General features: G+C 36.9%; 1 protein-coding gene across 6 annotated transcripts in view; it reads left to right on the top strand.

The window, feature by feature from the left end:
* The window catches only part of CPEB3 (cytoplasmic polyadenylation element binding protein 3), a 182,990-nt gene that overhangs the window by 44,141 nt on the left and 115,561 nt on the right, over positions 1 to 23,288 (top strand). For 2 of the 6 annotated variants that reach the window (XM_044665675.1, XM_044665676.1), the window contains 2 exons: positions 5,791 to 5,950; positions 20,305 to 20,361. In XM_044665675.1, the coding sequence (XP_044521610.1) occupies positions 5,791 to 5,950; positions 20,305 to 20,361 (217 nt within the window). The remainder of the gene's footprint in view (positions 1 to 5,790; positions 5,951 to 20,304; positions 20,362 to 23,288) is intronic. The other 4 variants (XM_044665678.1, XM_044665677.1, XM_044665680.1 and 1 more) reach the window with 2 other exon arrangements.

Below are 23,288 nucleotides of genomic sequence, written 5' to 3'. Positions count from 1 at the left end.
GGAATCAAAGGACCTGGGTTTGAATAACCCCAAATTTTATACCTTGTGTGATCTTGGACAAATCCCTCAACCTTTCTGGGCCAGAATTTCCTCAGTTGTAAAGTGAAGTGGTGGGAGATTGTATTAGGTGAACTTCAAGAGTCCTTTCTAGCTCTGGAAACTAATCCCTTAGATCTTGAAGTTCTCTTTTGGTCTCTGACATTCTAAGATAACATAGTTAAGCATGGCTTCTTCTGATTCACTCTGTAAAGAGTTGGGCTGTTTTGCTGCTCATATACAGAAGTTAGAGAATAAGATGCAATCATTGAATTCTTTTGATAAAAGTTCTGAGAAACTTCCTGTTCTGTTTTTGAAAAATGATGATTTCAGCTCCTCTTCCTTCTGCTCTATAGGCTAATAGAATATGAGAGACTTCAAAGTTAGTGGACAGTTCTAACATAGGTCGTTGAATGAAAACTAATTGCTTAGTTTTAATAAGGAGTAATTAACTGTGACAACACAATGAAAATCAGTTGGAGTAGGAGGACTATTTGACCACAGTTTCCCTAATTGTAACCTTATGTTGTTGTCTTTTTAGGTCATTCAGTTATGTCAGAAAAATTTACTACTTGTAAAACAAAATGGACAAATAGTATGTGGCAAATGGAAATGGACTAGGCATGACTAGAATTAATTTTAGTAAATCTCTCCAAGGATTGAAATTTGTTCAGTGAAGAACCTTCTACAAATTCCACGTCATGCTTTTCACATATCCTATGTTTCATATGCTGTGTATTAAGCAAAACTAATAAGAATGGGTATTGCAAAACTCTAGAGACTTGTTTGTTCCAAATGAGTACACATTGAAGTATACCAAATCTGTTACAGAAGCTTCTCTGGCTTCCCTTAACTTTCAGGCCACCAGGTGCAAGGCTGGTCATAGGCAAAGCAGCAAAGTTGGTTTTGGGATCCGACCCAACCCCCCGGGGCAAGCCTTACCATCCTATCTAATCTACCTTCCCTAGATTGTTGCTAGCATATTGTTCCTGCTTTGAAGGACAATGCTCTCCCCAGGACTTCTTCCCTTCACTCCTAGCTTAACATGCCCCTTACAAAGTCATCTTTCTAGGATACTGTAACTATATCTCCAAACTAGAAAATAGCTCCTCAGTTAAGAAGTCTGTGACAATGAGAGGGAACTAAAGATTAGCTTCTAGGGAATCTGCTGAGATTAGAATGCAACTGGGGAGGGCTGACAATGACTTTTGTTTATTACTATTATTTACTCTAGTTGCCCTATCAGAAAACAAGACAGCTTGGGTTAGATGACCTTTCATGATAGGAATTTCTGGAGGACTATACCAGGAGAGCTGGCAGTGGAGTCATAGGATCATATATTTCCAATTGTAAGGTATCTCAGATGCCATCTAGTCTGCTTTTTGCATTTACAATTGGGTAAGTTGAGGCCAGAGGAGGCGTCAAATTTCTCACTGAATCACACAGGTATTAAGCATCAAAGATGAAATCTGAGCCCAGGTTCCTTTTTTCCATTGAAGAGAGATTGGGTGGATGATGGATTATGATACTTACACTAGACACAGCTGTGTTTATACAATCAGCCCTTAATAGAAGTGGGCTTGAAAGCCCCAATCTGCCATTCTAGGACTTCACTTGTTTCATTTGGCATCTGTTCCTATCTCTGTTCTGTTCTAGTCAGGGATAGAGAGAGAGATCAGAGAATTTCAGAGTTGGAATGAGCCTTAAAGGCCAGCAAGTCCAAGCACAAAACAATTAAAAAAAATTCTCTAACATCCTGAAAAGGTAGTCACATAGTCTCTCCTTAAAAACTTTAATCATTGGAAAATTCCATTTTTCAATACCTCTAATTGTTTGAAAGTTTCTCTGCATATTGAGCTGAAATCTGCCTTTCTACAGTTTAATCAGTCCAGGCTCATTTATCCAGTTTATCCAAGGGGGTTGGAATTAGAAGTAAATTGCCTTTTACCAACATATAATGTCCCTGTATTGGTCTAAATGAATTGTCTTATACTTTGGGTTCTTAACATATTCTCTCTATATAATAACACAAATTTATTTGGCAAACTCAGCTGTTCAGAATGCTACTGAGTCTAGACAAGTCCCTGGGCAGCAGATTCAACCATGCTTCTGTGCTCAAGCAGATGAGGGCTTGAGCTGTAATACTGTCTATTCCATTCCACACAGCTGATAAAATATTCTTTCTGATGTACAAGGACCACATCATTCCCTGGCTCAAAAGCCTCTGGTGACAGACTTAGATTAAGCTGAAATCTAAGAGATCATCAAATTTATCCTTTTTATTTTATAGATGAGGAAAGTGACTTGCCTGATAAAACCCTTACTGTCTGTCTTAGAATCAATACTAAGTATTGGTTCCAAGGTAGAAGAGCAGAAAGGACTATAGTTGGGGTTAAGTGACTTGCCCAAGGTCATACAAGTAGGTCAAATTTGAACCCAGGGCCTTCCATCTCTAGGCCTGGCTCTCTATCTACTAGCTGCCCCAACTTATCTGAATTTGAACCCAGGCCTTCTGAATTCAAATATCTAGTGCTGTTCATACAGTAACAGGCAGCTAGCTTCTACAAGGAATACCAACTACTTAATTTGACATTTAAAGGTTTCTGTAAACTTTTTGACCTTCATTCCCAGCTTAATTTCATTCTACTTCCTTGTACTCCACGATCCAGCCAAACTGGACTGTTAACTATTCCCTCTTGCCCAAGATGCATGCCTGCCTGCCTTATTTCAGTCTGTTGACATCTTTTTCTTCCTTTAAGATTCAGGGGAGTTGATGGGCTTCTTTCTCTTCCCTTCCCCCATTCCCAAGAGTTCAAAATCCCCTCATGCTCTTGGTGCCACTGAGGTTGCAGTGAGGCCAAAAGAATTAGGAAAAGAAGCTCCTAAAAGTTTCTCAGTACAGTTAATGGACTGTCATCATGCTTCCTGATTGCACCTCCCCCTTACCTATTACTTTCTTGCCCCACCCCAAAAAGATATAGTAATATATGTTGGGATCAATAAGACAGAATTTCTGGAAATTTTGACATTCTTAAGTAATAGTTGTGTGCCCTAATTTGAAACTTGGAGAAGGGATGACTAAACTTTGTTAACTTTGTATAGAGTGAGAGGAGAGTGAAGAAAATATTATCTTCCAGATGGGAGGGGGAATGCAGGAACAAATGAGAGGCAATATTGTCAGAAAAAACCACTTCATCTGCCAGCTTTTAGTAATTGTTACCAAGAGACATTAAGAAGTATCTGAATTCATGTGACAACCTTTACTGTCTCTAATACTTTCTATTCTATATTTCATAAAATTTGTAATAAAATTAAGCTTGTGTGCCAACACTTCTGTAATCAGAAATGAATACTATAATCTTTTGATCTTTAAAACTGTATAAATATACTTTTTTTTTACATCCTTGAAATCAGAGTGCAGATACTCCATTTCCTCTTTGGAGAATTATCTATATGACCAAACAGCGTTTCCCCATCTCCATTTGTACAACTCTTATAGATCTTTTCATATTTGCTTTCATGTTTGCTTGTCATGGAAATATGTTGTTCTCCATTGTGTTACTCCTTTGCTTGCTCTAGCCATTGCCCCTCTCATTTGAAAGCTATTCTACTTCTGCTTTTGCCAGTGAACACATACAACACTGCATAGCCAAAAGAACTCTGGATCTGCATTTAGAAGAATAGAAATACAATCTTTCTTTTAAACCCCTTACTTTCTGTTTTAGACTCTATACTAAGTATTGGTTCCAAGGCAGAGGAGTAGTAAGGGCCAGGCGATTGGAGTTAAATGACTTGCCTGGGTGATGCTAGGAAGTGTCTGAGAACCAATTTGAACCCAAGATCTCTGATCCAGGCCATTGAGCCACCTCGCTGCCCCTCCGAAATCCAGTTTTGAGTTAGCCATTTATTTGCCATGCAACTTTATCTTCATCTCTCTTGACTTTATTTTCCTATCTGTAAAATGAAGAACTTTGAGTTAATATATAAGATAGATAGTGGGACAGCCTTGGAGTCAGGAAGTGACAGGTTCAAGTCCTGCCTTTGACAGCTTTGTGCGATATTAAACAAATCACCTAAACATTTATCATCCCCAGACTACTTTCTAAGACAAATTTCAGATGAATTTTATGTTTGCTTTATTGGAAGGAGTTTATACACTTAGAGTATTCTACACTGATGATACCACAATAATGCAACCTCTCCCTGCTCTTCTTCAAACCTTACCACCACCAGAAATAGACGGGCCCTTTAAATGATCAAAACATAGGATCCTGTGTCTCTCTGTGAGTATTCCAGAGAGCTTCTGAATAGCCAGAAGAAAGTATTTCCAAATTCTCTCTTGGACTTAGCCTAAAAACAAATATAGCACCAGAGGCATTGGCCAACTATTTCTTGCTCAACTCACCTAGGCAGTTGTTATGCTTTGTACAAGAAAAAAGGGACATTGTCTTTGCATGCACACTTCTAAAAATCTGATGTCCCCATAAGTCTGACATTTTCAACAGTTCAGAACACCTAAGAGCTTCTCTTAGATCAGTGCTCTTTTGTATATTAATATAGAAGCCCAGTTTTTTGGTTTATGTGGATGTCCCTCATATGCCAAAAACTGTACTTGGAGGATTATAGTGTTGTAGTTACAGATCTGGAAGAAAGCTTAGAAGCCACCGAACACAACCCCTCACCTTACCAGTGAGGAATCTGAAGCACTGGGATGTTAAGAGGCTCTCCCATATGAGGGCATCTAGCCAGTAAGGGTCTAAGGCAGATTTTGAGCCCAGATCTATCTTTCCAAGTCCTTATTTAGTGCCTTACTCACTATACCAAATTTTTGTTCCTCACCTCCGTCCAAGTTTTTGGAAATGCCATATATCTATATTATTCAAATATAGCATTTCTTTCTGAGAGTAATATTAAAGAACTTAATTTTCTTACTTCAGCCCTCCCCCTTAAAACATATACAAGTATGAATATTATATTTCTGAATCAGATATCTATTATTTATTTTCTGAATGATCCCATAAATCATTATGAAAATAATACCCTGGGTATAAGCCTTTTTTATTTGTTAAAGTTGAAGTCGACTGCTTTGGATATATGTCACTTCATCCCTATGGTTCTTTGGTTCACCTACTTCTAAAACGAGGGGATTGGACAAGATGAGCCTTAACTTCTTTTTGGACTCCAAAACCTATGATCCACTGGTTAGGAATGAATAAAACAGTTTTCTTTTTCCTCAGAATTAAGTTTTGCTATTTAATTTTTTAACAATGGATTTGACAATGTATCCTTGTTAATAATATGGCCAACTTTTGTTTGTCTGGGGAAAGAAGTCCAGCTTGGAGATTGTGATACTGCCATTTCTCCCTATACTTCTTCCTTATGTTGGTGGTAATTGTCTCAGTGAGGTGTTTTGTTGCCTATTAGTGCCATGGGATGGCGAGCAAAGGAAGAAAAAGGAAAAGCCCAAGGAGTTAACTAAGTGAGAAGATGTTTTTAGCATTTTAACTGTCTAAACGAGTGAAACATGCAAGTTAAAGACTATCTCAAAGAGAATCTCTATGGTCTTATTCTCAAGCACACAAGAATAACTAGACTAGGCTTAAAAATGTGTTGTCAAGTAGAAGTCCTTGCTTCTAATTAGTGCATTGCATATTTTCATATATTTAATTGGGATTAGGAAGCAAAATATACAGTGTATGTTTTATGAAGTCATTTTTATCATATACTGTTTTTGTTTTGTGTTTCTGTTTCTAGGACCGGAATAGGCCCTATGACACATTTAACTTGCACTCTTTGGAGAACTCTTTAATGGATATGATAAGGACTGATCATGAGCCTCTGAAAGGTAAACACTACCCTCCCAGTGGCCCACCAATGAGTTTCGCTGATATTATGTGGAGGAATCATTTTGCAGGTTAGGAATATTCATACGTCCATTCCTTGCTTGGTGTTTTAAATGAAAATCAGCTTTTAAAAAAAATAATTGCTATGATTTTGCTACTAGTAAATTGCCTTGAATGTATTTTAAATTGATTTCTTTTTTCTTCATAAAAATCTGGTTCAACTGTATAAGATAATCAAGGTTGACTATTATTAATTCTCAAATTCCTCTTGAAAATCTGTTGGTTATTGGTATGATCTCCACTTAAAATGATTTATCCAAGATAACCTAAGGAGTCCAAAACAAAAGAGCTGAAGGAACGTAGCTTCTAGTCTTGTGTTGTCATTTCTGGACTAACATGCCCAATGTGTTTTTGTCAGACACCATTACTGATTTGAAAGTAATCTCCATAGACAACTGGAAACAACTTTATAGGAAAAAGGTTTCATCTTATGATGGAAAAAAATGTTTTCTACTATCTGAAAAATAGTTACATAGAAGATGGTAATTAGATATTGTCTACTTTCACTGATAAAAGAAAAAAGAATGACTTAAATTCATTTCAAAAGATTCATTTAGGTTAGATATGTAAGGAAGAGTATGCGAAAAGTAGCATGACTTGGTGATAGAGAATGTGCCTTATAGTCAGGAAAATCTGGGTTTCAAGAACTACTTCCCACATATAGTGGGTGTTTGATCCCAAGCAAAGCAGTATTTTCATACAATTCTAAGCTAAGACTAGAAGTTGCAAAAACACTTACTTATCTGCCTTAGTAGAGGGAATTCACTGAAAAGTTTCTTATGTTAATGAAATTGTAGGTCTGGCCAAAAATGGTAAAGAAGACTGCTGTCCATGAAGGGTCTGAAAATCAGGACTTAATTCTCTGAAGATCTTTAAAACCAGTAGAGATATGCTTGGTCTGGCTTAGGTCAACTTTTCCTAAATACAAGGACAGAGACTTCATAGCCTCTTAAGGCCAATTTGTAGCCCAAATTTATTTAAATGTTTTGATAGTGGTTATATACGTGGCACCTTCTTCATAATCAGTTGGAGTACCCGAACAATTGAGAACCATAGGGTCAAGCATATTTCTAATTTTGATCAAGTGTTTTAATCCTTTTTGGCTCCTCTAGTAGTTTGGTGAAGCCATTGAAACCGTTCTTAAGATGATATTTTTAATATATGAAATAAAACATGGAGGATGGCAAAGGAAACCAAAGTGAGTGAAAGATTTTTTTTTCCTGTTCATCTAAGTTCACAGGCTCCCTGAAATTTATCCATCTTTTACATTTTCCTCTTTTGGAGATATCATATCTATCCACGCCCAAGAGCAAGATTTGACTCTAAAGTAAAGGACCTGGGCGCAGCTTGGGTAGCTCAGTGGATTAAGAGTCGGGCCTAGAGACAGGAGGTCCTAGGTTCAAATCTGACCTCAGACACTTCCCAGCTGTGTGACCCTGAGCAAGTCACTTGACCCCCATTGCCCACCCTTACCACTCTTTCACCAAGGAGCCAATACACAGAAGTTAAGGGTTTAAAAAAACAACAAAAAAAAATAAAGGACCTGATTTTTTGAGGTACACACTCAGAACTGACTCTCCACATTATTGTTATAAAGGATATCCTATATATTTCCTGATTCCCAGTAAAAAGAACACAGTTGTCAGGCCATGTAGGAAAGAGAATTGAGGATATTCTCTTCAAGAAGTTGAAAGTTATCCCTTATGTCAGTCTTCTCCCCCCAAAATACTAAGATATTAAAGATGTTATTTGGCCTCAGATGTATAATTTGCCTTAAATAATCACTATTATTAAAACTGTTCGTCATTGTGCCATAATTCTCACAGCCAGGTTTCTTGGACTGAGCTCTTCCATAAATAGCTGCAGGCCTCTCTGCCCCTTTCTTTCTAAAATACTTGGCCCCTGTTTGTTGCACCCCCCCCCCTTTTTTCCAACTCACAGTAAAATGAACTTAAGTCTTCCCAGGCTATAATTTAGGAGATAATTATCCAGAGTATCATTGTTAACCATATTGATGTAGCAGGCATTAAGGCAGTGCCGATTGAAGGAAGAAGTTAGAGATTGTGTATATGTTCATCTGTGTTAGTGTGTGTTTGCTAGTGCACAGGGGAGACTTGCTGTTGTCTGTGCTGTGATAATCCATCTTTGAATAGTTTGTCTTCATTTTGCCACGAGTTTCTCCATTACTCTTGGCAAGATGAGATCGCTTCTCTGCAAGCCTGCTCAACTGAGAGATCTGGCTATCAAGAGCCTTTTACAAAGTCAGGTTGTGTCTCCCAGAACCTTCCCATGTGCTACCTATGATCGTTGCTCCCCAGGCCACAGCAAAAGTGCAAATGACTTTGATATCTGAATGACTAGTGTCTTGTTTTATGGTTTGGCCAAAATCTGCTTTTTAATTCCCATTTCCATCCTGGAAAATCCAAGAATTGAGAAGAGCCCATTAATATGATTAAGTGCTAACATTTCCATGGCCCTTTAAAGTTTACAAAGCACTTTACACATATATCATTTGATTGGTGTTTATACTATTATAATTACAGTTTTAGAGGTTTCCTAACTGAAAGTAGAGATCAGGAATGGCATAAATGATCTATCATGAGGGGTGTGTGTGTGTGTGTGTGTGTGTGTGTGTGTGTGTGTAAGTAACGAGCTTTCCTGTAGTCATTCACCCAGGGAGTAGGGGCGCAGTATAGTTAGGAAATGGAAAACTCATTCAATAAAAGCAGATAAGTACCTTCTATGTTTAAGCCTCTGTGTGTGTGTGTGTGTGTGTGTGTGTGTGTGTGTGTGTGTGTGTGTGTGTGTGTGTGGCAGGGAGGGCAAGAATCTTAAATCTAATAAAACACAATCTCAGCCCTCAGTGAACTTGTGTTGTAATGGGGAAAATGAGGCATCTCTTTCCCAGAATCTCTGAAACTCAAACCCTGAATTGTGCCAATGCTCTGGGTACCCTTTCTGGTGCTTCATGAGTCATTTGTCTTCTGAGACATAAGTACTTTGCATGAGATTTGGATTATGTAGCGTGATTTTCTATTGTGGTAACCTAAAGTGAACCTGTATCCCCATAAATCTGAGTTGCTCCAAAGTGATTCTGTTCAGTTTGTGACTTAGTAGCTACATCCATAAAAATTTTTTTTTTAAAACCCTTCCTTTGTTAGTAACAACTTTAAGTGAAAAGGATGAGGGCTGGACAAACAGGGTTAAGTGACTTGCCCAGGGTCACATAGCTAGGAAGTGTCTGAGGCCATATTTGAACCTAGATCCTCCTGAGTTCAGGTCTGGTGCTCTATCCACTGAGCCACCTAGCTGTCTCTTGTCCATAAAATTTTGAGAACTCAATCAAGAGAATATGATGTCTAAAGAACTCTGGATGGGTTAGGAGACTCTGGACTCTTGTTTCATTTGGACTGTTTATTTGATGTAACTTTGCCTCCCATGGCCTCCATGTATGAATTTGGATGGGTTAGAATAGGTGATCTTCAGAATCCCTTCTGTTTGTAATGTTCCGAAATGGATCCTAATTTGAAGCTAACAGATTTCAAGCTTCAAAGTTTACATTTGTCATAGAATGCTTTTCCGGAAATGTTTATCTTTTGAAGATACCACCATATGTACCACTGTGGTGCAGAAAATCATTTTCATTTAGAGAGGCAGCATATAGAGAGAACATCTAGTGTCTTGATTGTAAGGAAAAGTCATACCCTGCTTCTGACATATTATAGAGGCTGATTGGCCCTAGTTAACATTGCTAAAACCCTTAGGCACCCAGGTGACTCTTTTAGATTGAGAGCAATTGCATCAGTATCCTTAGCAGCAGGTAACTCCAAGGAACTGGGTGTTCTTTAGACTAATAAAATCATACCTCTGGAGCCTAAAAAAAATCATATTGGCTTCCCAAAATTGTTTTCCTGAATAATGTGAAGAATAAGGCAATAGAATTCAAAATTTCAGCTTGCTATAGTATAAATACTTCAATTGGACTTCAGGTAAGAATAGTGATGAATTGACAGTGACATCTCAGAGTAATCCCATTTCCTATTTTAAAATAGAATTGTATATGACAGAGTGAGTTTCTTTTTTACTTTTTAAAAATTATGGCAAAAGAGATGAGGACTTTTTAAAATATAGCAAAAGAGACGAGGAAGCATGAAGGGAATAAGGGAACAAAGCTGTGGATGGCATAAATAACAAGTTTTAGCAGCTGTTGTGTCCCAACTTTTAGGTCGCTATGTCAACGTTAAAACCATAGGTCAACTTTAAATACTCCTTTACAAGTCTGTTATTTGTGGTAACATTTTTGAGAAAATATAATATACAGCTAATTAATTTTCTTTCTGAATAGGAAAAAAGCTGTCCCATTCCATACAGAGAAAGAAGAAAAATAGCTGAGAATTTTTGGTTGTCATATGAATACCAATACTTTGTACCTGGTGTGTGTGCGTATTTTTGTGTACATGTGTGTATGTGTGAGCACATGCGTGTATGTGTGTGTTTGTATGTGCGTGGGTGTGTGTGAGAGAGAGTGAGTGAGAGTGATTACACAAGAAAAGACAATATATTTTAGAGGAAGGAAAACAGCAAAATGATGAAGATATCTAGCCAACAAGTATTTAAGTATTTACTATGTACTGTACTTAACATAAGGCTACAGAAACAAAATGGAAAACCACTTCTTGTCAAGTAGCTCACACTCTACTGAAATACTTATTCAAGGGCAGAGATGTTATTAAAGAGGAGTTTATCTTGTTCCAGCTTTTTTAACTAAGGGAAAGGTAACTTTCCCTCATAGCTGCAGGGGAATATCTACATAGGTGAGATTGGGTTTTCTGGTTTGTGATGCCTGAAATGAAAGGGAAGTGAGCCAATAATACCAATTCCTTCACTCCAATACTTTTATTAATAATGATGATCAATGCTGGTTCACACGTAGAATCATTAATTTGGAGCTACAAACCACCTTAGAAGTCATCTGTTCCCTCTATTTTATTTTATTTTTAATAAAGTTATTTTATTTTACCAGTTACACGTAATAACAATTTTCCACATAAGTTTTCTGAGATTATACGATCCAAGTTGCTCCCCACTTCCTACCTCTTCCCAAAGATGGTAAGCAGTTTGTTCTGAGCTATACATGTATTATCATGCAAAACATATTTACATATCGTTTATTGTTTTAAGAGAATGCACATATAAAGCCAAAACTCCCAAATGAAATCCAAATAGACTAAAGTAAAAAATAGTATGCTTTGATTTTGCATTCCAACTCCAATGGATCTTTCTCTGGAGGTGGATAGCATTCTTTGACATAAGTCCTTCAGAATTGTCCTGGATCATTATATTTCTGAGAACAGCTAAGTCTTTCACAATTGATCATTCTACAAGATTGATGTTATTGTATAGTGTTCTTGTTCTCATTTTGCTCCGCATCAGTTCATGTAGGTCTTTCCAGCTTTTTCTGAAATCATCTTGTTCATCATTTTTAACAGCCCAATAGTATTCCATCACCAATCATATACCATAATTTGTTCAGCCATTCCCCAATTGAGGGACATCCCCTAAATTTCCAATTCTTTGTCACCACAAAAAGAACTGCTCCAAATATTTTTGTACAAGTAATTCCTTTCCCCTTTTTAAAATCTCTTTGGAATATAGACCAACTAGTGGTTTTATAGGATCAAAGGGTATGCATTGTCTTACAGCCCAGCCCTTCAGGCATAGTTCCAAATTGGCCTCCAGAATGGTTGGATCAGTTCACAATTCCACCAACAATGCATTAGTGTCCCAAATTTGCACATCCTCTTTAATATTTATTACTTGTCTTTACTGTCATATTTGCCAATCTGATAGGTTTGAGGTGGTACCTCAGAGTTGTTTTAATTTGCATTTCCCTAATCAAGAGTGGTTTGGAACATTTTTTCATCTGATTATTGATAGCTTTGATTTCTTCATCTGAAAACTACTTTTTCCTATCTTTTGACCATTTGCCAAATGGAGAATGTATGCCCTCTATTTTACAGATGAATAAACTGAATCCCAAATAGTACCCCAAACCACATAGGTAGTAACAGAGTTAGATCTTAAATCCATGTCTTTTGGCTCCAATGTCAGGCCTTTTTCTCTTAGACTATTGTGATGTTTTACATTTTACAAAGTATTTTCATGTAGAGTATGCCATTTATAGAATCACACCTTTGGGAGCTGAAAGGATCATAAGGACCTTTTCTAACCTACCTTCATTTTACAGAAGAGGAACACAAGTCCCATAGAGATGAACATATAAACTTACTCAAGGTCAAATGACTAGTAGATGGGAGAGTTGGAACTTAAACCCAGATCTCCTGGGTCCATTACTAGTGCTCTCCCTTCATTCCATCAAGCTGCTTAACCACAGTCTTTTCTACTACCCAATGGCAAGGAAACATCTCCTCCAAATGACAGAGCTTTATTTTTGATCTTGCCACCTATAGTTGGTAGTGATAATGAGGACTAAGAGACCTGGGCAGAATATAGAAGGAAGAATAGTGAGTGGCATATTCCCTGCCAGCAGTAACACGTGCCAGGCAAAGGTGATTCTCTGAGGCATTTGCCCTGCTCCCCTCAAGGACTAATCATCTGCCTCTTGTAGGAGGTTTCTTATTGCAGGACTTAATATAAGCCATGTTCTCCTCATTCTGCCTCTATCACATCTCTAAATTGGGAGTTTAAAACAACAAAAGCAAAACAAACCATACAGAAACCAAACCAAATGGCCCAAGATTGTGGCTCTAATTGAGTTCCTTCATCTGCCCTCACCGGGTACTTTTTTCCTGGCTAAATTTTCTTTGTCTTTATTCTGACCAGAAAACCATGAAACTGAGATTAGCAAAATGAAAGGAGCAGGTGTGTGTGGAGAATCAATACCAATAGATTTGTTTTTAGAATGTAATGTATATACTGAAACAGCCAGGGAAACATTAGCTATTCTGGTAAATTTACCCATTTAAAGTCTCTTTAGTACATTTGAACAAAAACTGAGTGAAATTGTAGCTAGAGATTTGGGGAGAGGAGGTAAGAATAATCTTTTCATGGTTATTATAATAGCATACCTCTTTATGCAGAAATTAAATGTATAAAAACGGGCCATTTTGGAACAAATCAAGCTGCCAGTGGTGACACATTGGCAAGTTTGCTTTACAGAACCTTTGTGGTTCCCTTGGCCTTGTGCTTCTGTGAATGTGTTCCCTTCTACTAGGTATGCAATATAGATTGGCCCATTTGTTTGTTTACTGTTAGATTCAATCAAAAATTCTGTTGAGTGTCAGTTTTCCCTCTCTCACTCTTTCTCTCTCTCACTCTCTGTCTCTCTATTTGTGTCGGTCTCTTCCTCATTAATCTATTCATGCCTAAAAGCCAACCATTGCCACAGACTTCCAAGGGTTCATATTCTGAGCTGCCAAAAAGCTGTAGTTAGTCCTGCAATATAATCTTGGGGAAAGCCAGTCTATTTTTTTTTTTACCACACTTTCTTCAGTTCAGTCCGTCTACTGCTTTTCTTTTCTTTTCTTTTCTTTTCTTTTCTTTTCTTTTCTTTTCTTTTCTTTTCTTTTCTTTTCTTTTCTTTTCTTTTCTTTTTTTTGTGTGTATCCTAAGCCAGTTGTTTTTGGCCAGTCATTTCAATCATGTCTGACTGTTCATGACCCCATTTGATGTTTTCTTGAAAAAATATTAGAGTGGTTTGTCATTTCCTTCTCTAGCTCATTTTGCAGTTGAGAAACTGAGGATAAACAGGGTCCTTGATCAGGGTCACACAGCTAGGAAGTGTCTAAGGCCAGATTTAAACTTAGTAAAGTGAGTCTTTTCAAACTCCAGGCCCTTCACTCTGTCCATTGCATCACCTAGCGGCCTCACTAGTTGTTGATTCATTTTCAATCATGGTCAACTCTTTGTGATCCCATTTGAAGTTTTCTTAGCAAAGATATTGGAGTGGTTTGCCATGTCCTTCTCCAGCTCATTTTGCAGAAGAAAAATTGAGGCAAATGGGGGTAAGCGACTTGCCCAGGGTCACACAGCTAGGAAGTGTCTAAGGCCAGATTTGAACTGAGAAAGTTGAGTCTTCCTGACTCCAGGCCTGGCACTCTATCCATTGCACCACCTATTGGTTAGTATACTAAATATTTAAAATAACTGTAGACAATTGGATATTTTGATTATTATTTGTATCAGAAAAATTGCCATCTTTTTATCAGAATGATTTAAAATTCTTTGGATCAATTCTTACGTGTTTTGATAATGGAGAAGCTGTAGCTCCAATTTTACAGTCAAAATCAATGAGGCACGAGGCACAATGATAGATAATGGCCCATAACACTCCCAGAGTCAAAGAACATGCTTTCAGATCCTGGCTTTGACTCTTGTTACCTGAGTAAGGTAGGCAGGCCACTGTCCCTCAAGATTTCAGTTTTTTCTTCTGTAAAATGAGAGGCTGAACAAGATGGCCCTTAGCTCTAGGGATAGTTCTAAATGGATAATTCAGATGAAAATCAGATTTGGTATAGAAAATATAGATATTTATTTATAGATAGCCTTTTCAGGAAGATGTATTGGCACCAGGAGGACATGTTGCATTAGTTTAGATACATTTCTACTTTGAGGAGAGGGGAGTAGTGGAGGACTGTTAGGAAATTTCTTGTCTATTGAAACACTGTGAAGTGGCATTGTACCCATTTTTTAAATTAAAAAAAAAACAACCCAATTCACTTTAGATTTTTAGAAAAAATGATTTTAGTAATTAAGATCTTTGTGACTTAGAACACTATTTGAATAGTCAACACTTTCCATGACCAACCTCATTTAATGTATAGATTTATATTAGTAAAAATTAAAAAGTATGCTTGATCCTCCATATTTTTGGCATCATTAATCTTGTGAAAGCTTGTTCTTCCCCCAGACCTCCCAATTCTGGGTACTATATAGTTGGAAAGTGGGGCACATTGTAGAATTTCCACAAGCTCATTTTACCATGTATATTTTCTAGCTCTTGAAGGCTTATATTTTATAGTACATTTAGAAGATAGCTGACAGGAACAATTTAAAAATAGCAGACCAGGGGCAGGTGACAAAATGTCACACTAGCAGCACCAGGCTGCATTAACCAAAATCACCAGATGTCACACACTTGATTCTATTTTTGTAGCTGATTAAACAGCAGTTTTTGTTGGACAAAGAAGACAAAAAAGGAAGCTGGATTTTGAAGTTGGATTCAGGTTATCTTTTTAGTATGCTTTATTTTCTATTAACATGCCAACTTTTTAATCACTATAGAACTTGAAAATGGAGTGAAACTAGAGACCTAATTATTGATTATATTAAAAACTATGGTAGGATACAAAATTTGGACAGAATTTGAAAAAATTCTATACTTATAAAAATGACAAATTCTGTGCTAATATACAATATTGTGTAGTTGAAACAACACCAGTCTAGGAGTCGAAGAGATTTGGATTTTGGTCTTGGTTACAACATTAACTGGCTAGTTCTGTGACCTTGGTTAAGTCAATTAGCTTCTGTGAGCCTTAGGGGACCCCACCTTTCTAGCCTTAGAAATTAGAAACACATTCACAGGGTGACAAATTAAGAACTAGAAGGAGTCTTAGATCATAAACCAGTGATCTCAAACTCCAATGGAATCAGAGTCACTAAATCATACATGAGAATCCCTGAAGATGCAAATGGACTTAGATAACCACCCATGTTTATGTATTCCTTTTTTTTATTATTACTATATCAATGCATTAAAATCAGAAAGGAACTATATCATAATCTGGTTTGGGTCCACTCAGGAATGTTGTGGGCTGCATGTTTGACACCTTGGATCTAGACCAACCCTTCCCTTTCCTCAATTTACAAATGGGGAAACTGAGTCCCAAAGAGATAGTCTAGTTTAACCAAGGTAACACTGTTAAGTAGGATTAGAATCTAGGTGTTCTGTCTACAAAGTTATTGCTCTTCTTACTCAACCACTGATTTCTAACTTCCTTCCTAGTTCTAATATTCTGTTCACTCAGCTCTGACCCCAAAAAGTGAGGCAATGTCCAAAACACACACACACACATACAGAAAAGGGAAGGAGGGTGGGGGGGGTATAGGTGTATGGGGGGGAAGAGAGACGACAGACAGACAGAGAGACAGAGAGAGACAGAGAGATTTACCATTGTACAAAATACTGACTAATACTCTTGGTAACTATTTTCCTTCTTGCTGCTTTTTCTCAAGGAGGATGCTCCCAAGGGTGGTGAAAGTTTTTAGGGCCATTGAAAAGAACACAGGGTAGAGCTAGCTGCTTTTAAGGGTGAAGTTAAATGAAAATTTTGGTTGAGCATTTTGGTTGAGAAAGGCAAAGCCGAGAGAGAGAGATGATCAACCTCTCAAACATTATGGGGCCCAGGATAGAACAGGTGTTGGTTTATTGAACAAATTTCAGAAACACTGGAATCAGGAAGAAGCATCCCTTGAAGTCGGAAGGGAAAACACCTTAAAAAATGATTATTTATAGATTACTGGAATTAGCACCTTGAACTGGGTTCCAGAAGGGGTTTCTTGACATTCATAGGCAATAAATCTTTAAAGGGCTATTAAGGCAATGTGGCATTGTCTTGGGTTATAGCTCTTCATTTTTCTATAGAAATTATGGCTATATGACTGTCTATGACTCGTTATTTCTGTTGGATTTTTGATTTATGATTAAAATTGTGAGATTTAAGTTCTTTTGACAGATTAGTTTTGAGTATTTGTAACTGACAAGAGAAAATTTTCACTCTGACTTCTTATCTAAGAAGGATGAAGAGGTCAGAACAGTGGTCTAGGAGTCTGGAATACAAGTCCCTAGTGTCTGATTCTGCCACTAACTTGCTGCATTAACTTGGACTAGTTTTGGATTTCATTTTCCTCCTCTGCAAAGTGAGAAGTTTGCATTTGATGGTCTCTTAGTGGCCTCTTCCTGTTCTAACAGTCTGAGAGTCTACACATGCCAAATTTGCATTGAAATAATTAGAAAGTAGGACTGTTAGCTAATTTAGAGTAAATGATCGAGCCTATTAAGTGGAAATAGGCTCTGTACATGAAAATGATAAGGAGACAGTTCAGGTCCCAGAACTAACCTTTAACTAGCTGCATAAGCTTGGGCAAATTATAGCCTCAGTTGCCCTATCTGTAAAATGGAGGCATTGAGCTAAATGATAGCTAAGTTCCCTTCCAGCTCTTAACACAATAACATTCATTTTTTCTATGTTAAAATGGCATTAATAAACATAAATGAACTCTTGATTATCTGAACCAGTGATGAAAGGAACATTGATGTGGATTATTGAAAACTTTGTGTAACTGTTTCTACTCCCATCCTCAGAAAATGTGTATAAATTCATGCAAAGCCATGGGACTTCTCTCTGTGATGTGTTATTTTGGGAAGCAGGGTCATGACTCTACGCTAGTGGAATATTACTACAGTCGTCCACAACTTCTTTTTATTTAGAAGTCTCCTAAAATGACTTAAGATAATGAAGAAGAAAGCATAAGAATTGAACATGAATTTTTTGAAAAGTACTTCTGCATCCTTAGGAAAATTAAAAAAGGTATTTGAGGGGCAGCTATGTGGCTCATTAGATAGAGAGCCAAGCCTGGAGATGAGAGGTCCCAGGTTTAAATCTGGCCTCCGATACTTCCTAACTGTGTGACCTTGGGCAAGCCACTTAACCTCATTTGCCTAGCCCTTCCCTCTCGTCTGCCTTGGAACCAATACCTAGTTTTGATTCTGAGGCAAAGACAAGAAGATAAGGGTTTTTTTAAAAAGGGTATTCCAAATTGCTATTTGTGTCTGATAAAAGAATACTATCGTTCTTTGTAGGAGCACACATGTTTAGGGAATTTTTTTCCTTTATTCTTAATATTTTATATGGAATATCTCCCTTCCAATATTTACTAATCACTTTTGTGTAGGAAAATTTTTAAATGCTTTCTGCAATGCTTCAGAAATGCACATTTTACAGGCAAGTCAAATTAATGTTATGTGCTTCACTAGGGATGCAGAGACAGTATTTTAACAGCCCTGTCTCATTTTTTGCTTTCAGTGGAAGCCTATTAAGTCAGAACTAAAGGTAGAAGAATCTAAACATTATTAGGTTACTACTATTGGTTTTCTGCCTTCTACTTCCCCAGCCTTCTGGAGACTTGGGTTCTAATTCTTCCTCTAACCAATTCTTAGGCATCAGACAAGTCACTTCTTTCTCTTGATCTCAATTTCATTATATGATAAGAGAAGTAATTGGATATTTATGTCCTTATGGTTATTCATGATGTTTTTGAGTAGACTAAGGAAATTAGAAGGTGATTATAAGCAGACTGTAAGTATTAAGAATAAAAGAAATAATAAAACTCCTGTTTTTCAGTCATGTAGAGTCTTTTGTTGCAAGAAACCACTGCCTTCTAGTTTTCTCTTAAAACCTTGCTTAAAGGCTTGCATAGGAAGTCAAGATGAAACTGTTCTATTGCCACTTTAAAATTCTTTTTTAAACATGCAGAGAGGGTCCAAATATCATTGCTTCTATAGTATGGAATGATCTTTTACTGATTTAAATGATTATTGGAATGCATGGGGGTTTTGTTTGTTTTGTTTCTAAACAGGATTGCTGAACAATTGCATAATATTTTATGAACTGCTATGACCTTGTTTCAGAAAATGGCAGAGTATTCTAAGTTGAGATTAATAATGTATTTCTCTCTTTCTCTCCCTCTCCCCTTCCTTTCCCTCTCTCTATCCCTTCCTCCCTCTCTGTCTCACTTTCATAAGAGGGCATATGCCAGATTTGAAGGGGTGCTTTTGAGTCATTCTAAATTTCTGAAAGGCTTTTAAAAGAGTAATCCCCAATCTTTTGGAAATTTTTAATACCCTTCTCTATTGCTGTGTAGTGAAAATTTCTTCTAATAAGTGAAATGAACTAAAAAAAATTTATTAAGTGCTTTCCATATGCCTAGCATGATGTGAAGGGCTGGGGAACTAAATAGAAAAAGCAAACCTACTTTCAAGGAATTCCACTCTAGATGAGGGAGGCATAATATGTAAGAGTTTGGCTTTGGGGTTGATGGGAAGACATGATACTGTTTGGAGAATTTATGACCAGCCTGGAGGTCATCAAAGACCATCTGGCAAAGCCAAAAGTAAAAATGGGAAATTTAAGCTAAAAGCACTATTTCCAGGAAGCATATTTTATGCCTTTTAAGCAGAATTGCTAAGTATCTGGCTGTTGCCATTTTATTAGTCCAGAAGTGATTGTTCCAATGTTCTAAGAACCTATCAACAAAAACCACATAGCAATTCTGAGTACTTAAATTTAGGGGAAGTCAGGATGGTTATATAGTAGAACAGAGCAATAGACTGTGAATCACAGGAATTGAGAGTCACTCCCTACTTGGCTACAGACCAGTAGTAGTAGTGTGTCCTTGGACAAATTATTTCCTTTACTTTGCGATTCAGCTTCTTCACCCTGTAAAACTGAGGAGATTTGACTGGATGACCTCTTTCAATTAAAATTTTATAATTGATTGTTGCTATCTATACCTCATTATGACTAGAAGTTAGAGGACTGATCTTAGTAGGACTTGGATTCAATTCACATAATAACTGTGTGACTGGGAAAAGACTCTTGTTAACTTTTCAGTGTCTCAGACAACTTTCTAAGACTGTTCTAGTCTAGTTAGCTATCTGTAGCTGTGTAGGGAGGGAGTTCTCTATCTTTGAAGCCATGGATCTCTCTTCCTCTTCCCAACTACTCTATTCTTGACCATATACCAAAGATTGAGGCTGTTATGTTACCTTTCTCCCTGTCTCTATTCTTATGGTTAGATGCTAAATTATTAAGAGAATCCTGCCTTTTCTGTTCCTTCCAAGTACCAAAGTACATAACCTTTATTTATCTGTGTCATTTTGTTACTTGGATCAAAAGGTCAAGGTGAGAAATTAAATATAGACTAAAAGCTTAATCCAGAGAGTTTCATTTCTAATTCTGATTTACTAATACATATTGGAGTCTGCTAAATTCTCAGTTTTATAACAGAAGTCTCTGGCTTAATCTTGGATTTGGCATGATTCTGAGACTTGCATATGCATACTTTTATGGTTTTATTTTTAAAACCTCTGTAATACTTGTTTCCACCAACAGATTTAAAATGTTAACACCTTCTGGGTTGTTTTTTTTTTTTGTGGGTTTTTTTTTTGGTGGTTTTTTAGCTCCTTGGGATGTTCTGTACATAATAGTTCTGAGGCTATTAATTTGAACATTTAGACTTTTTTTTTATTCATCATGTTCACCAAATTTTATTTATTTATTTTTAGGACGCATGGGAATAAATTTCCATCACCCAGGAACAGATAACATTATGGCACTTAACAGTAAGTGTTTGAGATATTCTCTAAAAATAGAAGTTGTCTGCATATGTTTTCTAGTTTTTACAGTTGTTCATTGTAATTCAAAGCCTTCCAGCAAATAAATGGTGTTGACTATAGACCCTGACTGTAGCTTTTGGATGTAAGGTGGAATACTAATGTGATTAAAGACAACATATTTTGGGAATTGCTATTTGGGTATGAATTGGACTAGATAGCTGTTGAAGTCTCTTTCAACTCTCAAATTCCGTGCTGATTTAATTGGCTTCAGACCTGAAGATAACCACCTACAGGAAAAGAAAAATGAGTTGATGTGCTTCTGAAGTAGCAGAAATAAGATTATAGGAAAAGCCCGAGTGAAGCCTATATCTATATATAATCTATATATACACACAGGTTATTTTAGACTTGACTATAGGTGAGTTTTCTACATTTGTGGAATCACTGCAATCTGGTTCTCCTATATAAGTTCAAGGACTCATTTTGTTCAATTTACCCAGGAATGACTTCACTCTGGATAATCAACTTACACTAACCTAATGGGGAGAAAATAATCTAAAACCAAAGTGACTGTTAATTGACAATGAGAAATATACAAGGTATCCCAAAAGTCTCAGTATAGTTTTATACTATTATAGCTTTAAGCCACACCAAGACTTTTAGGACTCTCTCTCTCTCTCTCTCTCTCTCTCTCTCTCTCTCTCTCTCTCTCTCTCTCTCTCTCTCTCTCTCTCTCTCTCTCTCTCTTTCTCTCAGCCTTATAGTCTTCCATCTTTTCTTCCAGCAACATAGATAATAGAAATTAACTGAATATTTATGGTTTTTCCAAGCCACTTTAAATGAGCACTCCTTGGTCACTTTTACATGGATGGAAGTGTGGTTTAGCCTTAATTTTTTTTTTAATCCTTACCCTCTGTCTTAGAATCAATACTGTATATTGGTTCCAAGCCAGAGGGAATGGCAAGGGCTAGGCAATTGAGGTTAAGTGACTTACCCAAGGTCACACAGCTAGGAAGTATCTGAGATCAAATTTAAACCTAGGACCTTCTGTCTCTAGGCCTGGCTCTCACTCTGCTGACCCGGGTACCTAGTCACCTCTCAAGCTTGATTTAACTTAAAAAACAGTGGTAGTTTGAGAATTAGGAAACCTTGATTTGAGTCGTAATTGTGTTGGTAATTGGCAGTGTGATCTTGAGCAAACCACCTCACATCTTGGGAGTCTCCTCATTTCCAAAATGAAGTAGCTCATCTGGACTTATCTCCGAGATTCCTTCTTCTCTAAGGTTCTGTGAATCCACCCATAATTTACAACAATATCCATGAATATCAGACAGGCATGTCAGTAAGTCCTAAGGAATAAAAACACAGCATTTGTTACTCAGGTCTATTGTAATGAGTATTATTATGAAAAAGCAAAGATTACTAGTAATTGCTTACCTAACCTTGTTTTGTTGAGCAGATTTCCATGGGGCAAGTACTCAAACCATACTTTGACCAAGAAGAAATATATAATAGAGTGATGGTGTTTGTAGTCACCATTCTTAAGTAGATTCTAATTCACAGACGCCCTATAGTCATCCTGTAGTTCAGAGGTCTCAAATACGCAGCCTGATCCAGATTAAAATCTTGTTCCTATCTGATTTCAATGTGTTGATGTAGTAATAAAAAAAAGAAGTATAGAAACATGTTATGGTGTTCTCAGTTGTTGTGCAGCTCACAGGGATCCTTACCCCATTTCTATTTGAGTTTGGCACCACTACTGTTTTATACATTCTCAGAGCACACTGATTTTTACATTAAACTCAATGATAGTAAGTGCCTATGACTTCAGAAATGCAACCTCATGAAAATTACTTTTGTCCCCCTAAAGTCACAAGATAAAACTGTTTTCCCATGAAATTTGGCAAATAAATTGTCAACCCTAACCTCAGTTTTTGTAGCAGGAAATCCATCTTTTTGCTTTTGTTTTTATTTTGTTCTCAGTTGAGAATAATGAAATGAAATAATGAAATTTGAGAACTCTGAAAACTTGAAGCCATAAGGCAGGAATTGAAGTACTTCATATAAAAAGTTCCGAGAGCTTTGCCCTTTTCCCCTTTTCATATCTAAATATAATATTGCTGCTACTATTACTGTTTTTAAAACAATGAATCAGTAGATTAAATGTGTGCTTCACTGAGCTTTTGGGAACTGTAACACTGGTGTAATAATAGAAACTTTGTTGTTTTGTTATTGTTATTAGCATATATGAAATCTTCCAAAGAGACTTCTCAAGGTCTTGCTTGTTGGAAGGCTTCAGCTTTTAAGTATAGAACAAAAGGACTTTGGAGTCTTTGTGACCCTTGTGGCTTTTTCTACCGTGTGACTTCTGCCCTTGGAAAAATACCAGTTACTTGAATGTTGATTAACTAAACTTTTAAACTGTAATCAGTTGTTTCTTGAACTTAGTTGCAAAGAAGGGAAGCAGATTATTTGCTTCCTCAACCTACAGATCAAATGAAACCACTTATACTTAGTCATATGATCATAGAGCTGGAAATGAGCTTAGAAAGACATATAGCCCAATTCCATCATTTCACAGATGAGGTAAATGAGGCCTAGAGAAGTTAAATGTTCTTGTTCAGGGTCACATTGGCAGTAGATAGCAGAATCAGGATTGAACCCAAAGTCTTTGCTATAGAAATCCATGATCCATATTTCATACAGCTATTTGGAGAAGGAGTAGTCAGTCAAGATAATAGAATTCTAAGACCAAGTATATTTTTATTTTATTTATTATTTTATTCAAAGTAAAATTGTATTTTACTTAGTTGGAACTAGTATGTTTATTGGCCACACTTCTCCTTTGGCTGTCAAAATTATATTACTTTGATAAAGAAGCCCAAGTTTTTTGCTAAAGATAAGAGTGTAGCATTCGTGTCTCCTAAGATATT

The sequence above is a fragment of the Gracilinanus agilis genome, chromosome 2 (assembly GCF_016433145.1).
Source record: "Gracilinanus agilis isolate LMUSP501 chromosome 2, AgileGrace, whole genome shotgun sequence".
NCBI lineage: Eukaryota > Metazoa > Chordata > Mammalia > Didelphimorphia > Didelphidae > Gracilinanus > Gracilinanus agilis.
Note: the sequence above shows the minus strand (reverse complement) of the source record. Positions and strands in the feature narration are given on the sequence as shown.